Source organism: Rhizomucor pusillus (assembly GCF_041956525.1).
Source record: "Rhizomucor pusillus strain CBS 183.67 unplaced genomic scaffold VTP01scaffold_2, whole genome shotgun sequence".
In the NCBI taxonomy this organism is placed as follows: domain Eukaryota; kingdom Fungi; phylum Mucoromycota; class Mucoromycetes; order Mucorales; family Lichtheimiaceae; genus Rhizomucor; species Rhizomucor pusillus.
Window position 1 is genome coordinate 522,606 of NW_027192144.1, and position 19,103 is coordinate 541,708.

The 19,103-nt window shown below is 45.1% G+C and overlaps 9 protein-coding genes across 9 annotated transcripts; 4 read left to right on the forward strand and 5 right to left on the reverse strand.

Annotated features, from left to right (window-relative positions):
• Positions 1 to 1,921: 1,921 nt before the first annotated feature.
• Positions 1,922 to 3,786, forward strand: VTP01DRAFT_4266 (uncharacterized protein; the record flags this gene model as incomplete). Its single annotated transcript, XM_069382929.1, has 7 exons — positions 1,922 to 2,160; positions 2,304 to 2,367; positions 2,433 to 2,511; positions 2,589 to 2,650; positions 2,735 to 3,213; positions 3,273 to 3,617; positions 3,678 to 3,786. The coding sequence occupies 7 exons, from the start codon at positions 1,922 to 1,924 to the stop codon at positions 3,784 to 3,786; spliced, it is 1,377 nt and encodes a 458-aa protein (XP_069243681.1).
• A 442-nt stretch (positions 3,787 to 4,228) lies between these two features.
• On the reverse strand, positions 4,229 to 7,443 carry VTP01DRAFT_4267 (uncharacterized protein; the record flags this gene model as incomplete). The annotated part of the gene is made up of 5 exons (XM_069382930.1): positions 4,229 to 4,666; positions 4,733 to 5,271; positions 5,323 to 5,817; positions 5,872 to 6,839; positions 6,938 to 7,443. The coding sequence occupies 5 exons, from the start codon at positions 7,441 to 7,443 to the stop codon at positions 4,229 to 4,231; spliced, it is 2,946 nt and encodes a 981-aa protein (XP_069243682.1).
• Positions 7,444 to 7,651: 208 nt separating this feature from the next.
• Positions 7,652 to 8,287, reverse strand: VTP01DRAFT_4268 (uncharacterized protein; the record flags this gene model as incomplete). Its single annotated transcript, XM_069382931.1, has 1 exon — positions 7,652 to 8,287. The coding sequence occupies one exon, from the start codon at positions 8,285 to 8,287 to the stop codon at positions 7,652 to 7,654; it is 636 nt and encodes a 211-aa protein (XP_069243683.1).
• Positions 8,288 to 8,725: 438 nt separating this feature from the next.
• On the forward strand, positions 8,726 to 9,542 carry VTP01DRAFT_4269 (uncharacterized protein; the record flags this gene model as incomplete). The annotated part of the gene is made up of 4 exons (XM_069382932.1): positions 8,726 to 8,805; positions 8,860 to 8,987; positions 9,065 to 9,235; positions 9,316 to 9,542. The coding sequence occupies 4 exons, from the start codon at positions 8,726 to 8,728 to the stop codon at positions 9,540 to 9,542; spliced, it is 606 nt and encodes a 201-aa protein (XP_069243684.1).
• A 1,870-nt stretch (positions 9,543 to 11,412) lies between these two features.
• Positions 11,413 to 12,612, forward strand: VTP01DRAFT_4270 (uncharacterized protein; the record flags this gene model as incomplete). The annotated part of the gene is made up of 2 exons (XM_069382934.1): positions 11,413 to 12,316; positions 12,377 to 12,612. The coding sequence occupies 2 exons, from the start codon at positions 11,413 to 11,415 to the stop codon at positions 12,610 to 12,612; spliced, it is 1,140 nt and encodes a 379-aa protein (XP_069243685.1).
• Positions 12,613 to 13,528: 916 nt separating this feature from the next.
• VTP01DRAFT_4271 (uncharacterized protein) lies at positions 13,529 to 14,286 on the reverse strand (the record flags this gene model as incomplete). The annotated part of the gene is made up of 4 exons (XM_069382935.1): positions 13,529 to 13,691; positions 13,763 to 13,797; positions 13,958 to 14,073; positions 14,145 to 14,286. 4 exons carry the CDS (start codon positions 14,284 to 14,286, stop codon positions 13,529 to 13,531), a joined length of 456 nt encoding a protein of 151 aa, XP_069243686.1.
• A 795-nt stretch (positions 14,287 to 15,081) lies between these two features.
• VTP01DRAFT_4272 (uncharacterized protein) lies at positions 15,082 to 15,681 on the forward strand (the record flags this gene model as incomplete). Its single annotated transcript, XM_069382936.1, has 2 exons — positions 15,082 to 15,107; positions 15,393 to 15,681. 2 exons carry the CDS (start codon positions 15,082 to 15,084, stop codon positions 15,679 to 15,681), a joined length of 315 nt encoding a protein of 104 aa, XP_069243687.1.
• Positions 15,682 to 17,939: 2,258 nt separating this feature from the next.
• Positions 17,940 to 18,209, reverse strand: VTP01DRAFT_4273 (uncharacterized protein; the record flags this gene model as incomplete). Its single annotated transcript, XM_069382937.1, has 1 exon — positions 17,940 to 18,209. The coding sequence occupies one exon, from the start codon at positions 18,207 to 18,209 to the stop codon at positions 17,940 to 17,942; it is 270 nt and encodes an 89-aa protein (XP_069243688.1).
• A 177-nt stretch (positions 18,210 to 18,386) lies between these two features.
• Positions 18,387 to 18,872, reverse strand: VTP01DRAFT_4274 (uncharacterized protein; the record flags this gene model as incomplete). The annotated part of the gene is made up of 1 exon (XM_069382938.1): positions 18,387 to 18,872. One exon carries the CDS (start codon positions 18,870 to 18,872, stop codon positions 18,387 to 18,389), a length of 486 nt encoding a protein of 161 aa, XP_069243689.1.
• Between the last annotated feature and the right edge of the window lie 231 nt (positions 18,873 to 19,103).

A 19,103-nucleotide genomic window follows, 5' to 3' on the forward strand; every position in this document is an offset into this window, starting at 1 on the left:
GAGCGAATCAAGCGCAGCGAGCGAAGCGAAGCGTGAAAGCGCTTGTAAAAATTGTTTGCCGCTTTGCCACGGTTAAACGGGGCTGAAACATATAGTAGGTTTCCATCACCAGTATACATATTTACTTGCAAAAGGACCGTGAAAATTAGCTACTGTTAAGGAAAAAAAGTAACGAATCAATAACTGGACGGTAATTATTTCAGCATTGCCCGTGGAAAAGTTCCAAGTTCATGTACATCAATAGACTACCGACCTATGGTTAGCATGAATATTCTGCCATGAAACTGCGGCCTGGTCATTTGAGTGCAACAGCGAATTAGGCATAGATGTCATCGCTTCATACCTATGTATGTGTGCATGTATGTACTGTATGTAGGAAAAGAGTGCTCGTAAATGACGAAAGTCCTGACATTTGTTGTATACTCAAGACATACTGAAATGTGCCGAGCCTTGTTGGCTTATAAAGTGACCAAAACATCGTAAAATATTCTTTCTAGGTACCAATGTATTACATACGTAGTTTGAAGTATCGATCGTCGTCCATGTTGACGTATCATCTGCCATAGTCAATACGTGCGACATCCACTGTCTGAGTAACAAAGCACAGAAGACGAGAAGCTAAGCCCGCTCACGGGATATAGTACGATACTTTGGTCGTACATTTGCGTATTCGTGTCCAGTAAAGAGCGAGCTGGAACATGTAAAGGTGCACAGACAGATGGGAAGCTATTTTTATAAATTTCGATGCAATTGGAAGGTACATCACTATATGTAAACCATCTCGTCTGTACACCACGGCAAAACTGGGGAAAGCTCATTAAAAGATTAATTGATACACTACATGTCAATGCGTAAAACGAGAGCAAACATAGTATCGCGGCAATGTAAAACAGAAAGAAGGATGGTTACGTCAGCAATTGCATATACATAGCATTGTAAGTTCTCTGTTGATCAATGAACTTTTAAGCAGTGGCATTTGCCCGCCAGCAACTTGTTCTAAATTAAATCTTAATAGGTAGAATCATCGAGACAAGTAAATGACTCTAGAAAACCTTGAAAAATGTTGTGGGTATTGCAGAATCATCGGCTTGCGCTAAGTCGAACGATATCGATCATATACATAACGAGGGCGAGGGCGATATGTAATAAGTGGAACTTTCGTTTCTCGTTACGCAACACAGAAATGTAAACTACACCTCATGGACTTGAGCAACAGGGTAATAGAATTCATGCAAAGAAATGATAGGTAGCATGCAAGCGGATGACACTGGAGAGATCTGTCTGTTTAAGGCGTGAGAGTAAGTTGCATGTGGATGCATGCATACATCAAGGCAGTGGATCTAACTATATGCAGCGAATTTTCAGAATTGTTGCAAGCGAGTCCATTGCCACGATGCAGGTTGAGGCATTTTAGGAGTACCCACAGTTATCGTGATTTTTAAACAATGATCGAGTGGGATTGCCTTTCACGTCCGATATCCGCTGCATTGCGATGATGGATAATGGAATGATTGCTTTGTTTCTCGCGACAATCGCAACAAAACGCTGCTGTGTTTGCCCAATGACAGCTTTTAATTCTCTGTTATTTGCGCGCACATATCTCTCGTATACAACGCTTAAATTTCTGAACTGCAAACGTGTAACCCTAAATTTGTTGGCCTGCGCCATGGCGCCCAACCAAACTGGCTTTGGAAATAGACTTCTTTTTCTTCATCACTTTCTTCTTCTTGCTTCTCTTCCCTGCCCTTCTTTTTTGTTTTCATTCCTTGCTATCTTCCCTGCATAACTTTGAACCATTGGCGGTTCCCAGATCGGTTTACCTGCTTTCCCCTCGCACACGCGCTTACTCAAGGAAAAGGAGCGGTTTTTGGAACTCTTCTTTTGCAGCAAACGAAAAACGTTGTCGAGGTGGGGGTTATATATGAGCGACTGTATACATCCGCCGTGTTTTTGGGCCTTGTTGAGTCCGGAACATTTCCGGTTCTTGTACCTGCCGGATTCGGTAGGCTCCATTGTCGTCGTCGAAACTGGTAAAACTATCAAGGAACTGCTGTTGCATCGTTCATTGCTGGAATTTATACATCCTGAGGAGCTGGATATGGCCAAAACAGACCTTTCCAACTTTAAGCTCTGCCGGACTTTGGCGGGCTCCATCACCAGGTAAGACCTAGCATCGAAAGATTCTTTGCCTTTTTCTTGTTTTCGGGTCTCTCGCGTTGTTGCTCTTCTATGCTACAGCATCCTTAATTTTTGAGACGATGGCGAACCAACTTTTGTCTTTTCTGCTGCTTTTTCTTTACCAGATGTCGCTTGAAAGCATTCAAAGACATTCGTCATCATCAACATTGCGACGAAACAGATATGCTGGTATATGACCGAACGTTGTTGTATGTATTTTACGCAATCCCAACCTTAATGCGAGCATGGAATAGGATTGTGGGTGGAACGTGGTTGACGTCGTCATGTACATTGCTGCTGAAGATATGATACTTACTTTCTTCCACAATTCCGGTAAGCGATTACAATTGCGCTTTATGCTTTTCCCCAATTGTCCTTTTGGTGGCGCTTCCGGGACTGATCTGTGCTAGAGTATTTTAGGCAAGCTGGCAGAGTAGCACAGCAATGTGGAGACAAGCATTTTGAGCTTACGGTGCGGCTCTCTCTTTGTGTCGATTATCGCGGATTGCATTGTCAAAATTCCGAGACTAACCGAATATTGGGGACCCCTAACTAGGAAGCGAAAATCATGGCCAGGAACCTGATCCAACAGGGTCTTTCAAGAGCGCCGCAGCCGAAATTCCTACCAATGGATCCGTTCCGGCTTTTCCAGATTCACAATGCTGAAACGCGACAATTGCTTGTTTCATGGCCATCGAGCGCCTACTACAACAACACTCAAATGTTCCACCAAAACCCATACGAACAAACAATTGAAGAGCTGTCAAAATTGGCAAGAGAGGTGACCCACGATGTGCTGCTGCAGCGTAGCGACTTACAGAAAGCAGATAGCAAAAATGACGTATTACAAATTGAAAACGACATTGCATGCACTCGCCACCACCAGTCAACCTCCATTGTAAGCATTCTTGGTGGTCTGTACCGACTGGAAAGAATAGTCATACCATATGGAAACATTGTATTCGGCGCATTTCATATATCAAAAGTCCCGACTCTCTCGCGTTACGAGGACAATGTGCCTCCTCCTTCCCCGTGGTAAATTGGGAAACAGTTTCAGAAAGGCCCATGTCACTCATTATCCTTCTTCGCCAAAGGTCATATGACTTGTCATCTTCCAACGCGTTCCCGCACCTCCCAAATGCTCAGCAGCAACAGCGAAGCAGCAGCAGCACGCAGCAGTATCGCACAGCATCATGGCCGCTTCACACAACTGCAGCAGCAGCAGCGGCAGTAGCACCAAGGTTTGGCGGCGAGAGGAAACGGTGGCAAGAAGGATTCGAGCAAGACGATCCTTTACTCCCTATTCACACTACACGTCCGTACGGATTCCGCCGGTCCTTGTCCCAGTCGACGCGAGCGGCTCCTGAGATCCGGATATGCTCAAAATGTCACACAAGCACCAGTCCAGAGTGGCGAAAAGGGCCCTCTGGCAACAAGACGTAAACAACTGAACTGAATCACTGCATTTCTGTTCTTGCTGACACCGGTATTCTTGTTAGACTCTGCAATGCCTGCGGGCTCAGATTTTCGCGTCTCGTAGCAAAGCAAAAACGAATCGAGAGTCGGTCTTCCGCTGCCAACAACGGCGGCGGTGGTGGTGGGCATTGACCTTCTTAATATCTCCCCAATTTGGAAGAAGCTCACCCATTAGAATCAACAAACACACAAGTACAACGCCTTCTTTTTTGCCGTAGTCATATGTATGTACGTAGAACAAGAAAGAACAAAAAATTACGCCGCTCTTCTCTATTATACGCTTGACAAGGCCCTGGCTATCAATGCATACACACACGCACACTGCTCGATATGTGGTGCCTATTAGAACACTGAAAAGTCTTTTATTGTAATACATTGCAGTGCAATCGTATTCAGACAAGTTTACAGTTTCTTCTCGATGGGCCAACTAATAAAACTACTCGAGGATGCCCGACTTTCTGTAGTAGGACAGACAGAAAGCTTATTTCTTTCGTGACGAAAGGTATCGGTCACTTTCTAATTATCACGTCGCAGTACTTTTGTAACAAGTCCATACTGTACGTAGTAGTCCTGTCTATGCTTTATTGTATTGGCGAATGAGCCCAGTGTCTTTGTGGACCTGCCAAGTGGGCCAGTAATGGTAGTCTAGCTGGAAAGCGCACACATCCATCTGGCCTCTGCTCGTGATATACTTTACTCTAGCGAATTTCTGCTGCTTGTTTTCCTCGACCACGCGGATGAAATCCTGCAGCGTCTCGATTTCCTGTCCATTGATTTCTGCAACGATGACATTTGGAGGCACGTGGCCCTGCGCTGGAGATCCGAATAGGCAGCACGATGCCAGCACCACGCTGCTGCTGCTGCTGCCGTGAAGATCGAATTGTTCCCTCGCTGCAGGATAGATTTGCTGCAGATGCAGGCCTTGCCACCCCACAACGTGCGTTGTTTCTTGACCGTCGTACACCGAAGTTGCAAAAGATAGGCGCATAATCTCCCCGTTGCGAAATATTGTCTATTTTGTTGTGACTTAAAAGTCAAAAGCAACACTTATACTTTCTTTTCACTTCCTTTACGTTACCATATCAATTTGCTCTGTTTCTACAAAATCAGCGAGACAGCTCACGTCTGTCACGGATCGTCCTTGCATCTCCAGTACAATGTCATTCAACTGAAGCGTGGATCCGCTCGGCGTCGATCGGTTCAATATGCTAACGACGTACAGCACACCGTCCTTTCCCGCTAACCATTCTTCAGGAAGACCTAGCAACCGTGCATTGGCAGTCTGCATGGTCCAAAGCTCCACATCAATACCGCGCACCTGCGGTTTCTTCCGTGCACGCAAAGCATCGATAGCCGGTTGTATGTACTTGATGGCAACGCCAAACATCTCGCGTGAGGCTCCTCCGAATTTGGAATCACCCGTGACGACCGTTTGCCAATGTGCCACCATGTGCCCGTTCTTGTTCGCCAACAGCCCGCCTTGACCATCACACTGCTCTGAAGGTTTGTAAGCATCCATGTTACAGGCACGATACCGCGGTGGCAGGCACTCCCGTGTACGTATGCCTTTGATGTGCTTTGCAATGTGTGTTTCCTGAACTTCGGGCTTATCGTCACCTGATAATACAATAAGGATTTGAGATGAAACGTGAACTTTTTCTTTCTTACCGTCTAGCGCGACGTAGTACGCTACATCGTTCAATTTGAGCGGTTCGTCTGCCAACTTTACAAAGCGAATATCTAAATTGGCACTCAGAACGGTCTTTACATCAAAGCTGATGACAGCAAAGTTGTAGAACGGATGCAAAAATAGCAGGTTTCCGGGAACAGTCAAGCTATTGTTGAACTTTAAAGTCAACGAGCAGATGCCGACGGGCACAGTATCTCGGTCGCACAACACTAGCGGCGGGTCTAGCGATAGAACGACGCCCGTGCCAAAGGTATGCGAATCCCGCATACCATCAATAACAATAGGAGCGTAGCATTCAACCGAGCAAAGAGCCTTTGGCAGACTCTCGACCGAGTCTGCAACGTTGTAAACCGCAGACGAGCAGCAATTATTCACACGACCACCGCCGCTGTCAACAGGTTTGGTAAGCTTCTGCTTCTGCTGCTGGGGAGACGAGGTTTCCAAGTCCTTGAAATCCCACAAGCCAGTTTTGTCTGAAACGTTGGTGTTATGCATATCCGCGGTGAGAGAGAGATCTGCATTCTTACCATTTCTGGATACCAATAGGAACGGGTTCCATTTTCGATCCATTTGCATGATAAACATCACTGCCTTTCTTGGAGACTGTGCCAGCGGTCTGTAGTATCGAATCGGCACCTGGGCACCTTCCGGGATGGTTTTGACAATAGATACAAAATCATCCAGGTTGTTGATTGGCTTGTAATTGAGCGAGACAATAACCGCTCCTCTCGTCGCACGCGCTCTTCCTAACAAGTATCCACCCGCTGCAACGTAGACACCCGCGTTTTTTAAAGACAAACCGTAGCTATGCGCCATCTGGTAAGACAAGTCATGGACAATACCACCGCCAAATTCAATGTAGCGACTAGGCGTGATGCTGTGCAAGTCCTGCACTTGCACCGCGACCTTTTTCAGAATTCCAGCGCGCATCACGTACAGCTGCACCGTCTGCCCAATGGAGCTATCCAAGATATCCTCGAGTGTGTCAAAGTCGCGTAAAAGTCTCAGCTTGGTTCCGAATAGTATGTCACCGGGCTCAAGTAATCCATGCGCAGGTCCATCCGGCAGCGTCTTTCTCACAACTAGCATGCCGTGATGTTGGCCGCTGCCTTTGCTGCTGCTACGCAACTTTGCTTCGTATTCATCGGGCAGTCCCAGCTGCATTAGTTCGTAGTAAGATTTGTAAACGAACTCTGTCTGGATAGTGCCTCGCGGCACGTGCTTGCCCTGCTGGATGCATCGCAGAGCGTGTTGTACTCTCCGAAGCGGGAGGTAGAAGCTGGAATGCTGGTCCCTGCCGCCAGCGTGCAGCGCGATTGCTCGGCCTTGGATATCCAGCACCGGGCTTCCGCTTGCTCCAGATGCTGTGCCCGAGGCTGCTTGCATGTAGAAAATATTAAAGTCATTGTACTCGCCTTCGCCGTAGTCGGGTGCCTGGCGGTCAAGCCGGGCCAGCATGCCAGACAGGATAGTCAGCCGCTCGTTATCGTTGTTTCTAAAGAAAAAAATAACCAAAAAGAGTCGCAAAGAAAAAGAACAAGAGGGATCGATGTAAATACACACATTTTACAACACCCATTTATTGCAGCATACCCAATGACTCTGATCTCCATACCGACTCGCGCTCCGTCCGGATACAGCTCGATACCTGGGATATCCAGAAACCGCACATTCTCCATGCCATATTTGAAAAACCCGAAATCATGCACGGGATCACGATAAATAGGTACAAGGTCGATTTGCTCGTGGTTGGAGAGCACCGCCTGCGCCGTAGTGGGTCCTCCAGAGACGACGTGCCTGTTTGTAAGAATGATACCACGCTCTGCATCCACAACAAATCCAGTTGCAGCAAAGTTGCTAGGTGTGTCGGTGTCGAAGCAGCGATTGCGAATGCCTTTGATGGAAACAATACTCTTGGCACATTGCTCGACCGTGCGTTGCCATACACTGTCGCTGCTGCTGCTAACGGTATCCTGTGATGGTTCGAGTAGCTCCCGATGCCGCTGCGTCGTCGTGTCTGGAAAATGCGGCAGTTCTTGAAACGGTGATTCTTTTGCAGATGCAACCTTTACACCTCCAAGATGGTCTTTTCCGGTCATCGGGATTATTTTGGAAAGAGAATATGTAGAAAAAGAGAAGGATGAAAAAGCTTGTATGAGGAAAGTAAAAGGAAAAAGAATGCGTAGGTATAACGTTGTAATAATAACATTTTTGAAAGCTCCTCAATAGTTCCTTGTGAGTAGCAGGGGGCAGCGGAGGAAAGGAAAGTTTACACAATTTCGCATGGTCTTTTCGTCGGTTCTTTTTTCAAGAGCTGCTGGTGGTGGTGGTGAGCAACCGCTGTGCGTCTATCTGGAATCGATCGCAAATGCCTACGAGTACTGCCCATAAATCCCAGTATCCGTAGGTATTTGCAACGTGATGGACCTGCTGGGCGATCGATTGCAAAGTATGGTAACATGCTGGGTCACTCGCTTGCTGACACAACTGCATTACTTCAAAAGGCATTGCTGGCATTCTTTTCAGCGAGAGTTGCTGCCATTCTTCAGATAGATGACTTGGCGTATAGATGGATGGTTCTGCTCCTGGAAGAGGAGCAATCACTTGTAAAATAAAGCAATCCGTTCTCGAAGCAGGCGCCTTTAGTAGCCCACACAGGCCATCCTTCAAAGGTATTACACCGAAACGTTCTTGCTGGTCACATTTTCCGGACAGTGATTCAGATAACATCGCAATCAAGTCATTGTTGGCTGCAGTTCCTTCGGGCGATGTGCGTAAAAGATACTTTGCACGCGTTGCGTGAATTGTTAAAGTGTTGCATACAAAGTGCGAGATTGCGAGCAAATGAGGCAAGACTATGGTTTCGGCGTCCTTGGGCAGCACCGGATCGTCTGCTACGACGCGTGTAGTCAAATAGCCCACTGCAAGTAAGTGTGGAGTCATTCAGAAACGGACAAGGAAAAAATTCAAGCAAAGAAATCCTGCCTGGACTACTCTTCTTTTTTCCCATTCAATGATTATTTTGGCATACTCATAGTATGGATGAATAAATGGGCACCGCAATGTGTTAAGGTTCAGAGTAGATTGCTACATTTTATTGATGTAATGATCGCACACCGATTTGGATAAATGAGAATTGTACTAAGGATAGACTTTGTTGTAATTGTGATGCTATGGGCTCGACTTTCGATGCTACGTAATGCCTACGGGTATACGCCCACCGCTTTCAATCTGTTGTTCACACTGGCAGCAACATAGAAGTTAGGCAGGAGATCAATAGTTGGTGGATGGTGCCACGAACGGTTATCCCTATCGCGTGACGTTTCATGCAAGCGGGCCGAGCCAACTTTCGATGTCGCTTTTTTCTGCAGGAATCTCGCAATGAACACCAAACCAACAAAGCCCATCAAGGGCATCCTGAAGAAGCCTAGTCAATCTGCAAACGATGGTGTAGAAGCACGGTATGTGCTTCTCCTGGAAAGAAAAGCTGTTGTGTCTCACCTTTTTGGCTATAGATTAAAGTGGGACGAGGCGAATCTCGAGTACAATGAGGGGCAAAAGGACTCTACGATGAAGATTGACGAGCCAAAAACGCCGTATATCCGGTATGATCCAGAAAAGGATGAAGTGCTCAACATGCCAGGTAAAATGATGCATATCCATGATGAGAGAAGAATGTTCGGTGAAGAAGATTGAGACTCAATACCGTATGATCTCAAGGCGATGTACCTTACGGAGCTCGAGCAGCGCACGAGGAGCCGGAAGACTTTTCGTTAGATACAGGAAATGAATCTGATCGATCCAACTCGTCTGGCAGCAAAAAGGGAAGACGTGTCTATCTGAGTGACGATGATTGGGAATCAGATGAGGAAGACGAAGATGATGAGCAGAGTAAGTAAATATAGCTCATGTTTTCCCAGAAGAAAAAAGAATGGATTAAGATTTGGATCTGATGCATGGAGTTTGAACAGAGCGCAAGCGGCACGAGGAGTTTGCAAAGAAACGAGCGCAGCATTACAACATGGGCAACGTGCTTAGGCAACGACCCAACGAGCTCCTTGACGATGATGACGATGAAGACGAGGATGAGGAGCAAGATAATCACCGTCAATCCGGAAATCGTGGAGGACCTCCTCCTCCCGTACCGCCGTTGCCGCAACAATTCAGCAAGAAGCAAGACGATAAAATGGAGGAATAATATTTAGGCATCGAACAGAGTCCTCTTTTGCTCATATGAATACAATAGTTAACAAGAATTACCATTTTGAGCGTTAATTTCGAGCAAAACGAGGAATGTGACTGAGCTGTGTGTAATTTACGGTCAAAGTTGCAGCATTAAAATAACAACAATTATGCTTACAGTAGACTTATAAGGTGATTGATGACTTGTGCGGTGTCTCACCTTCTTTTTTTTTTTTTTTCTCAGCTCATTAAGACACTGTCAAGTTCATTTGTCGAAGTGCAAAACCCTAATTTTATCTCAATAAATTACTCGAATCTGGAAATGAAAGCAGCGGAATATGCAGAAATGAAATCGCGATGAAGCTTAATATCCGCGGAATGACGCGTCTTAAACAGCGCATGCGTGTGCATCTGTTCGCAGTGCCTTTTCGAGAAGCAATGCTTCTGTCAATTACCAGCGGTGATTGGTGCCTCGCCAGGGTTCATGTGTTACGCTTCTATCTCGATGAAAGAGACAAAAAAATGTGGGGCGTTCCACAAACATTGGAGCGAGCGGCCTGTAAAGTAGAAAAAGTAATTTCATTTGATCTTGTGACGCTTGCAGATCGTCTTACCAGACAAAAGTGTGTGTGTGTGTGTGTGTGTGTACGCGTCATGGGCACATAGCTTTAGGGAGGCCACAAGGAATTCGCACCATTGCAACATACACACCTGGATTTTGGAAAATTTAGGGAGCAATTAGTTTAGATCTCATCATCGTAGCCGTAAGGTATGTATGTATGTATGTATTGCGAGGCTCAACAACAAGAGCAGCAGCAGCATCAGGACTTTTGATTTATTAGAGATCTACTATTTGCAGCTAGCAGGTCTTGAACCTTGTTTCTTTTGCCAATTAAATGGAATGCATATGGTTATTGAACTGAACAGCACTTTACAGGCGGACAGATCCATGGGCAGCTTCCTTTTGCGGTGCATGAAGCAAAAGCAGGGATGTGCAACGTAGCAAAAGATCTACTTGGTTTGACTAGCATGTCCGACATCCGCAATGTTGTTCCAGACTGCAAATAAAGGTGCGGCAATATTCGCCTTTTCGGATGCGATTGGAATATGTGTCAAGCCAAGAACTACAATCAATCAAGGTTTATTCTTTTCGGTGTGTTTTACCCGTTTTGAAAAAAAGGGGGCAGCAAATAAAGGTACATACAGACATTGAGCTCTAGAGAGAGCATTCGCTCGCTCGTTCGCTCGAACCAATGCACTGTCACCCAAGAACGTGCCCAAACCAGGAAGAGCAGCATCCGCAAGAATAGAAAATAGACAGAAGGGGTTCAGATGATGCGATGCAGGAGAACCTAGCGACAATGGAAAGGTAGCACGATGAGGTGTTCATAATCGCCCATCGGGGAACCCCCACCTCGTGCTCCGCTCTGGGCTGACTTGGTTATTCCAATTTCAGGTATGCGCACACACGTTGACTAACCAAAAACACGCATTGTTTGGCCACAGCTCTATTTCGATTCCGCTTTTCGCTCTGCCTCACAAACAGAACTTTAGTGATTCAGCATTTCGTGCATAAACCTTGCCGTTCTAAATCCAACTCCTCTCCTTACTCGGAAAAAGCAGCACACTTCTGAACAATATCCATTCTGCGACGTGTGATGTGCATCCAACCTTTATATCGGACCAATCATTTTAAGGACCCTTCCGTCCAACCCACCTTGACAGCTAAACTCTACTAATTTCTGGATCTACTTAAATACCCTGCACTTTCGCTCCGTTTCCCACTCTTGTTCTTTGTATCTTTTCCTTCCTATCGTTATCTCCCAACCCAGCATCCACTCTTTCTCACTCTATATATACTCTTCTAATAACAGCTTGTTGCAACAATGTCATCTCCATCTTCCTTTCTCGATACCAAGCAAGACGACACGCTACAGCCCTTTGTGAACCATATCCAACCTGGATCGTCGTCTCCCCAGTCCCATCAGCTATTTACATCCCAAGCTGCTGTCACCACACCTTACTACTCGTTCGATATCAAGAAGGAGGAACAGCGCAGATTCAGCTACGCAGATTTGCTCTCTTCCGAGCACACTGCTGCCCCGGATTACGAGCCATACATGCCGCTCTCTAGCACAGCTTCTCCCTCAAACGAAAGCGCTGACGAATATCAGACCAGCCAAAGCCAGATGAGCAGCAGAAGCAGCAGCACTGCCGGCAACGAAGGCACAGCCATGGACTTGTCTTCCTTCACGTCCACTGCTGCAGGATTCAACCTTGGCTCTGTTTGTTTCGATAACAATCTAGTTCCAGGCACCGCAGCAACAACAACTGGCATGTTCTCGTCAGCGATCCATCCCCTCAGCATGGCTGCTCCTTTGATGCCCCAGCGTAGTGTTCTTCAGCACAGACACTCAATTGCTGCACCCTTCAGTGTGCCGACATTCTTCGATAACACTGTACAGCGTCACAATTCATTTAGCCACACCGGCTTCTTGGACCCTACCATGCAAGGTTATCTGTGTACAACCCGTCCCTTTGGCAACAAGGATCTCAACCAGAGCTTCAATGTCTATCCTTCTCCTCCTCAGCAACAACAGGAAGGACGAAGCCAGCAGAAAAGCCAAGATAAGACCTTGAAGGCTCCCCGCTCCCGAGGCCGACGAGTGTCCAATGTGCCAAGCAACGGTGCTCGCATGTTCACTTGCACACACGACGGCTGCGGCAAGGTATTCAAGCGATCAGAGCATCTCAAACGCCACATTCGTTCCATCCACACTCTTGAAAAACGTACGTAAATTTATATATTTATTTGTCGATCAACGTTTGCTGATGCATTTGACTTTATAGCCTTTGAATGTCCTTACCAAAGCTGCAACAAGCGTTTCTCTCGTTCCGACAATCTCAACCAACACATTCGCATCCACCGACACAGCACAAGCACAAGCAAGGACCACCATCATCATCACAACAAACTGTCTTCTACCTCTTCCATTCATCCCACTGCTGCATCGACCTTGGACACATCCGCTGCTACGGCCGCTGCGAACCAACACTTTGCAAGCTTCGTCCAAAATTACATATGATCGTCTTGATTTTTCACTTTTGCTTTTCTTTTTCGTTACATTTTTCTTTGCTTTGTTTTTTCTTCCCTTATTACTACTACTTTGCTTGGATGCAACCCTAATACTCTTCCCTCTCTTCTCTTCTTTTAAGCTTTGTTCATCTGATATTGACTATCAGATTTACATTTTCCCCTTTTCACTTTATATGCTGCAGTGCATTGCGTGGCGAGTTTATTTATTTCTTCTTTTCTATAAGTCGTCCGCGGTATATACAATTTCTTCCATTTTTTCCATGTACTGATCATTTACGGCCCTTGTTTGTGTTTCCTAAAACAAAGTAATAAAACCGTGTGCCTCGTTACCCCCAAGATACTTGCATATATGTATCTTTCTTTTTGCCAGCCATTACCAAGTACATACGTATCCTCAAATTAACATCAGTAAACTTGCATACATCAACTAGGATGATGCTACCAGAATTACACCGGGCTGCATCGCTAGTGATGAGTATACGCTCTTCTGGCTTATTGTCTATTTACGTGAAATTTTGCGTTCTTCTATTATTTTCTCATTCACGTTGGCAAAGGTGGTTGTGACATTAGCAATCGTTGTTGTCTTGGATTTGTGAGCGTTCTAGACATGAACCTCGATTTCTGCACGGGTATGTTATCTCATTGAGCAAGGAGAATGTTGAAAACGATATGTAGGTTGGATATCCATAAGCCCACTTCCCATCCTGTCCTCTCCCGTCCGTGATCGCTTGCACGATGTTAGGAGGAGACGATCGACACATGCTCGCACATGCATAGATGCAGGAGCACACACGCACTCGCACGCTACAAGAATCCCAATATACGGCACTTATGTTTGGCAAAAAAAGAAAAGAGCATGCAGCAGCTATTACTTTTATCTTTATCTATAATGCAGTGGTATATCATTATCGCTCCCGTGTTGATTCACCCATGAATTCGACAACATTATGTTCCGTCTCTTGTAACCTAACCTTGTAAATTTGTGCTTGGCTGTGCTTCAGCACTGGATGTTGATCAAAGAAGTATTTGAAATTTTTCCATATAAATACAGCCAAGTTCTCGGTCGTGCTAATTACTTTTTTCGTGAGTATCGCCATAGGGAGATGATAAAGACAATCCATCGTGCGTGATCGGCATACCTCGGCTGAACACTGAAAAAAGGAACATCCAGGTCCTAGAAGGAAAAAACAAGGGGATGTTAGCAACCATCTGTTGCTCGTTTCTACCTTTTTGCTCTCCCTAATTTTCTTTCTTTCGTTTCCTTGTCTGCAAACCAGCTTTTCTCACACACACACTCACACACACTCCCTCCTTCTTGAGGATAATCCACTTGCCAAGTTTTTGTGATCGAGAGGGTCTAGCACCGCTTCCTTGATAACCTCTTTTAGATCTGTCATGTTCACGACCATGCCGTTGTCCAAATCCACGGGTCCCCGGACAGTTATTTCCACTAGTGGGACATTTACATAAACGGTCACTCTCCTATCTATGCAGAACAGACATTTGACGTTTTCAGCAAACCTTTGTAGTTATGTCCGTGGTAATTCGGGTGATTGCATTTGCCGTATAGTCTGTAATTCTCTTCGTCTGTGAGTCTTATAGAATGAAGCCGGTGCGCTGCTGAGAAGGACTCTGTCCGTGTCAGGTAGGCAATGGGAACCATGGGTGTATAACTCTCTATGAAGCTGCGGCCAGGCAAAGGAAGGGGAAAGCAGAACCCAACCAGTCCTGGGAAAATTTGGATTCGCTGGCGGCGAAGAACGAGGGCCGCATAAACCTTCCATATCCGTCAGCATTCATCGCAATCAGGTAAATGCGACTGTCATTTGAGATAGTTTGTAGGATAGTGGATAATCTCTACAATATCAAAATGCAAAACTTCGAACTCTACTCTTTCGGCAAATTGAAGATAAATAATCTCCAACAACAAGAAGGATACAAAAGAACCATCAAATCTTTTCCAGTTCATTTTTCATTTTTTTTCATGTATATTTTGAAACAAAGGAAATGTTGGGCCCGGAACGAGTTGCACTGCTGTGTAGACTTTCAACAGGCAATCAGATAGGGCCCGTGAAGCTAGTCTTTCGACTAGAGAATGGTAGCAATCGCACGAACTCGCCGCCGACCTTTCCGGAGCAAAGCTGGCAGCACTCAATTGCCGGAAACAAGGAGATTTTTGCCTGCAGTAAAGCCAGGACGTATCCTCGTTAACCCTCTTGTCGATTAATAACAAGAAGAAAGAAAAGAAAAAAGGGGTGCAAACTGGTTTTTAAAACAGCAGGAATTCAACTCAGACAACGCGTCAAGAATGTGGCTCTGTGTGCGTCTTTGTTGTACATTTCTTCGTTGCAATGGAATAATATGTCCGATGCAAGACATTTTAGCGATTCTACGCGGATCACAGGCCTTCTATCAACTGCACACGGTGTAACGTGGGATTTCAGCCAGCACTGGACTCATGAAGCCCAGCCAAGCTTTGGCCAAGTAGATCATTGAAGGCGTCAACTCTGAACCGGATAGTCAGAGGACGGCGACGATCGAGAGTCGTCCTTCACGAGCGGCTTCTAAACACTTGTGCTCGTGGCGCAAGCGTCCACGGACACACATATAAGAACTCCCGCAGTGTCGACCGGTCAAAATAAGAAGAAATCACTGCTTTAGGAATAACTGCTGCCCCTGAAAGCTGACAGCATCGATCACGAAGAAGACAAACCTTTAAGTGGAAATCGAGCAAAATCGACGATGTTCACAACCATGATCTCGCTGCAGATTGCCTTTATTACCGTCAGCATCGTCGTTTGCCCAAGGAAGCCGAAGAAACGGCCAGAACGATGCTGGAAGCGGTGCGAGACCAGCTACAGTGCTACAAGCAACGACTGCCCGGGATGCTCAGCGCTTGGTCACCAAGCGAGAACTTTACAACTTGCGTGCTAAGCTCGACCAAGGCCCGAAGAATTGCGTCGCCGATCTCGTCGCTTTTCTTCACGACAACAACTATGTAGTTTTGTACGACGTGAATGAAGAGCGGAAGGCATTGAAGACACTTTTTTTGCCATGAAACATCCATCCAGAGAGCCCGATGAATCTCTGAGATAGACTTAATCGAAGCAAGATACAAGACTAGCGATTGTGGGCTTCCACTTGCGAATAAGGAATATTGGAAAACAGCGGTCCCGGAAGTAGCCTCTGTCCCGACCCTAGTGCATTTGCTTACGGTATTTTTGCTTTTAACATCACCTTGCTTATTATCGACTGTGAGTTGCTTCAAGATCCAACGACCAGTATCGAATGTTTGGTTCTAACCTGTTGGACTCTTTTAGCCCAGCTGTATCACTTTATGCGAACCGGGGCAGCTTCCGCAACAGGCCGCCTTCCGGCGTAAGCCCTGATTTTCTTGAATCATCCCCACCACCAGTCAAACAGTAAGTCTTTCTATTGCCCTTGTATATGACAAAGGTACTTATTATACCATTATATCTAGGTGCGTGGGAGGTCTCCGTGAATTTGGGAATGCTTTTTGCATAGGTCATATGTAAGATTGTTCAATTGGATACAAACAGTGCACTAAAAGTCTTTTGTTTCTTTGATATCCTTCCTTCTCACTTCGTTTCTTTCCTGTGCATTTTATTTGCTCCCGATTGTATTGCTATCTTTATAATTTGACTTCGTCAATTCTTCTATATGATAAAGATGTCTGACTCGCGTACATCACCAGACCTCCTACATGAGCGAACCATAATGAAGTTCCTAACAACAGTTCCGGATTTTTACAGCTCAACGTTCGTTCCCGGAAAGCAACCATGTACGCTCCAACCAATGCCAAGATGAGAGTTCAAAAAAGTCATGCAAAAGATGCCAGACGTCTTTGCATGGCGCGATGCAGTTAGAGTAACAGCCTGCTTGGAAACATCTACTTCTCGGGGGTGAAGAAACTACACTACGTGATGCTCGCATCTGCTTTCTTGGTGAACGAGGAAAAAGGGTCTTACGAATGGCTCCTAGTGGGCCCCAATGGGAAAGTTGGCATATTCATCACAGATAATGATAGGTCACTCATCGACTCCATTGAGGCGATTTTTCCTGATTCGGTTCACGTTTGGTGCTGATGGCACATCGAGCAGCATCTTCGTTCCAACGTCTCGGGATGCTTCAAGTCCCTCGTCACCGTAAACGTCATATTTGTACATTCCTTCATTAAATTCATAACCTTATCCTTCATCTTTTCCTCTGATACTCTTTTGCATATTGCATAGAAATCTAGTTGCTAATCAGCTCAAGTTTTAAGCAGTTACTATCATGCACATGTAGCCATAAAGGGGAACAAACTACTGTACTTCCTTCTACGCACCTACATTTTGATCGTTATACCTGAGACACGCGCGTTGACGATTTCTGATAACAAAGAAATACTGTCTTATGCGCGTTTCTTTCTCACAGATGAAGACAGTTCTAGGCACATCATAACCTTATGTACATCATAACTTTCAAGCTCTTCTAGCTGCAGACTTTCTTTTGTACAAGTTCGCATACCATATACAGTATTTCCAAAAAGTAATGTCGCAACGAATGAAAATCAATGTCGCAGGCCTATGAAAATTAATGTCGCTTGGCAATGAAAATTAATGTCACGTGTTTCAAAGTGGATGTCGTATGCTTAGAAAGCATGTCGCATTTTCCAAAATGAATGTCGCCTGCTTTTTTCAAAAAAAAAAAAAAAGTTTTTAGGCATCCAGGTAGCCCTTTTAACAGCTACATACAGTCATCCCCTCGGTTTTCGTACTCCTGCTAAATGCACTATCTACGAGATTTGCAACAAGTTTTGGGAATTGTCGATAACGTGCCAGAGCTTAGAAACTCCTCCCTGTTGCAAACACACATCAGTTTTTTTGCTGTTGCAAAAACTGGGAGGCTGACTTAATATAAAACCGTACCTATACATACCTATACATACCTATATTTGTATATAAATTAAATGAAATGACATACTTACCTAACTGAATATTATTATCAGTGGTGCCGTTTATCTTACATACTCTCTTTTCTATGGCATTTATCCCAGCAATTGTGTGAATGAGATACGAAACCACGGAAATCAGTCGGCTTTACATCGTTACATGCGTCACGGATTCTGATCGATAATGTCTCTTGCTGCAAAAACCTATGACGCTTAACTTTGCTCTTTGCAACAGCCCAGAACTGCTCTATTGGATTGAGCTCAGGAGAATACGAGGGAAGGTAGGCACATCGATATCCGCGATACGCAATATACTTGGCAATATCCTTAGACTTATGTATAGGTGCATTATCCATAACCAGTTAATGTCCTTTCATATGTGGATATTTATCCATTTCATCCAACGTTTCTTTCAAAAAGCTGATATAGTGACCCGTTACAGTGCCAGTGGTCAGAATTTCAGATTCCTGGTCAGCCTTTCTCTTCTTATTAGGTCTGGGTATTCTCGAGCTAACTTTGATTAACCCAGAAGCAGAGATAGCGCCCAATATCGACGTAGTTTTTGCTCTCGTGGTTGGCACAGTAACAACTGCGGGAGAACCTTTCTTAGACCAAGCTCTTGTGTGTTTCATATTTATATGAAACGCAGACTCATCAAGAAATACGCAGTTCGTCAAAAAGTTCATATCTGTTTGTTCCCATTCGCGAACCCAATCATATCGTTCCTGAATCTTTTCTGGGCTATTTCTTTCCACAGACTGGAACTCTGCGTTTTTCAGTGATAGGTTGCATTCAGTTCTCATAAAGTTTTAAACAGTGCTACGGGAAACTTTAAGATCATTGAACTGCTTCATTAAATGCTCAGTCACTTCGACAACAGCAGCAGAGGGGTTAGCATCAATAAAGTCGATGACAGCCTTTTTGTGTTCAGAAGTCAGAATACGTTTACGAACTTTCTTTTTACCACTATCAAAGATGCTATCGGGACACTCATCATACTTCTTCACCCATCTTTGCGCTGTATGAATATGAATATCCAACTGTTTCGCTGCAGCCGATGCACTCATACACTTCTCAATCTTCAGCTTGAAAAACCTGGCCTTATCCTGAGCAGTGTAGCGAACATATGCACGTTTTTCCGTCACTTCGCTCATACGAGAGTCCTCATCTTTTTGCCTATTTACTTGCATTGCATTAGTTTGAGAAGGTCTCTTGGAAGCTGCATTCTGCAAGTATTGCGTGTGAGAAGTAATCGTTTCCAGAGTAGATTGCTGCTGTTCAACGATGTAACACATGGGTTAGGTCTGCCGTTCTCATCAACAACATTTCCATATCCATCTTCGTAAAGAAATTGTGCCATGTTGAATCGTAAAGTGGTGAAAAAGAAAATTGAAGGATAACAACACAGCACCCACTATATGAATTCCTGTGCCAAGGATTTCTTGCGACGTTGGATTTCTAAGCAAGCGACATCGTTACTGAGGTCCGGCCACACTGCACATTGACACTGTGTGACAAGATTAACA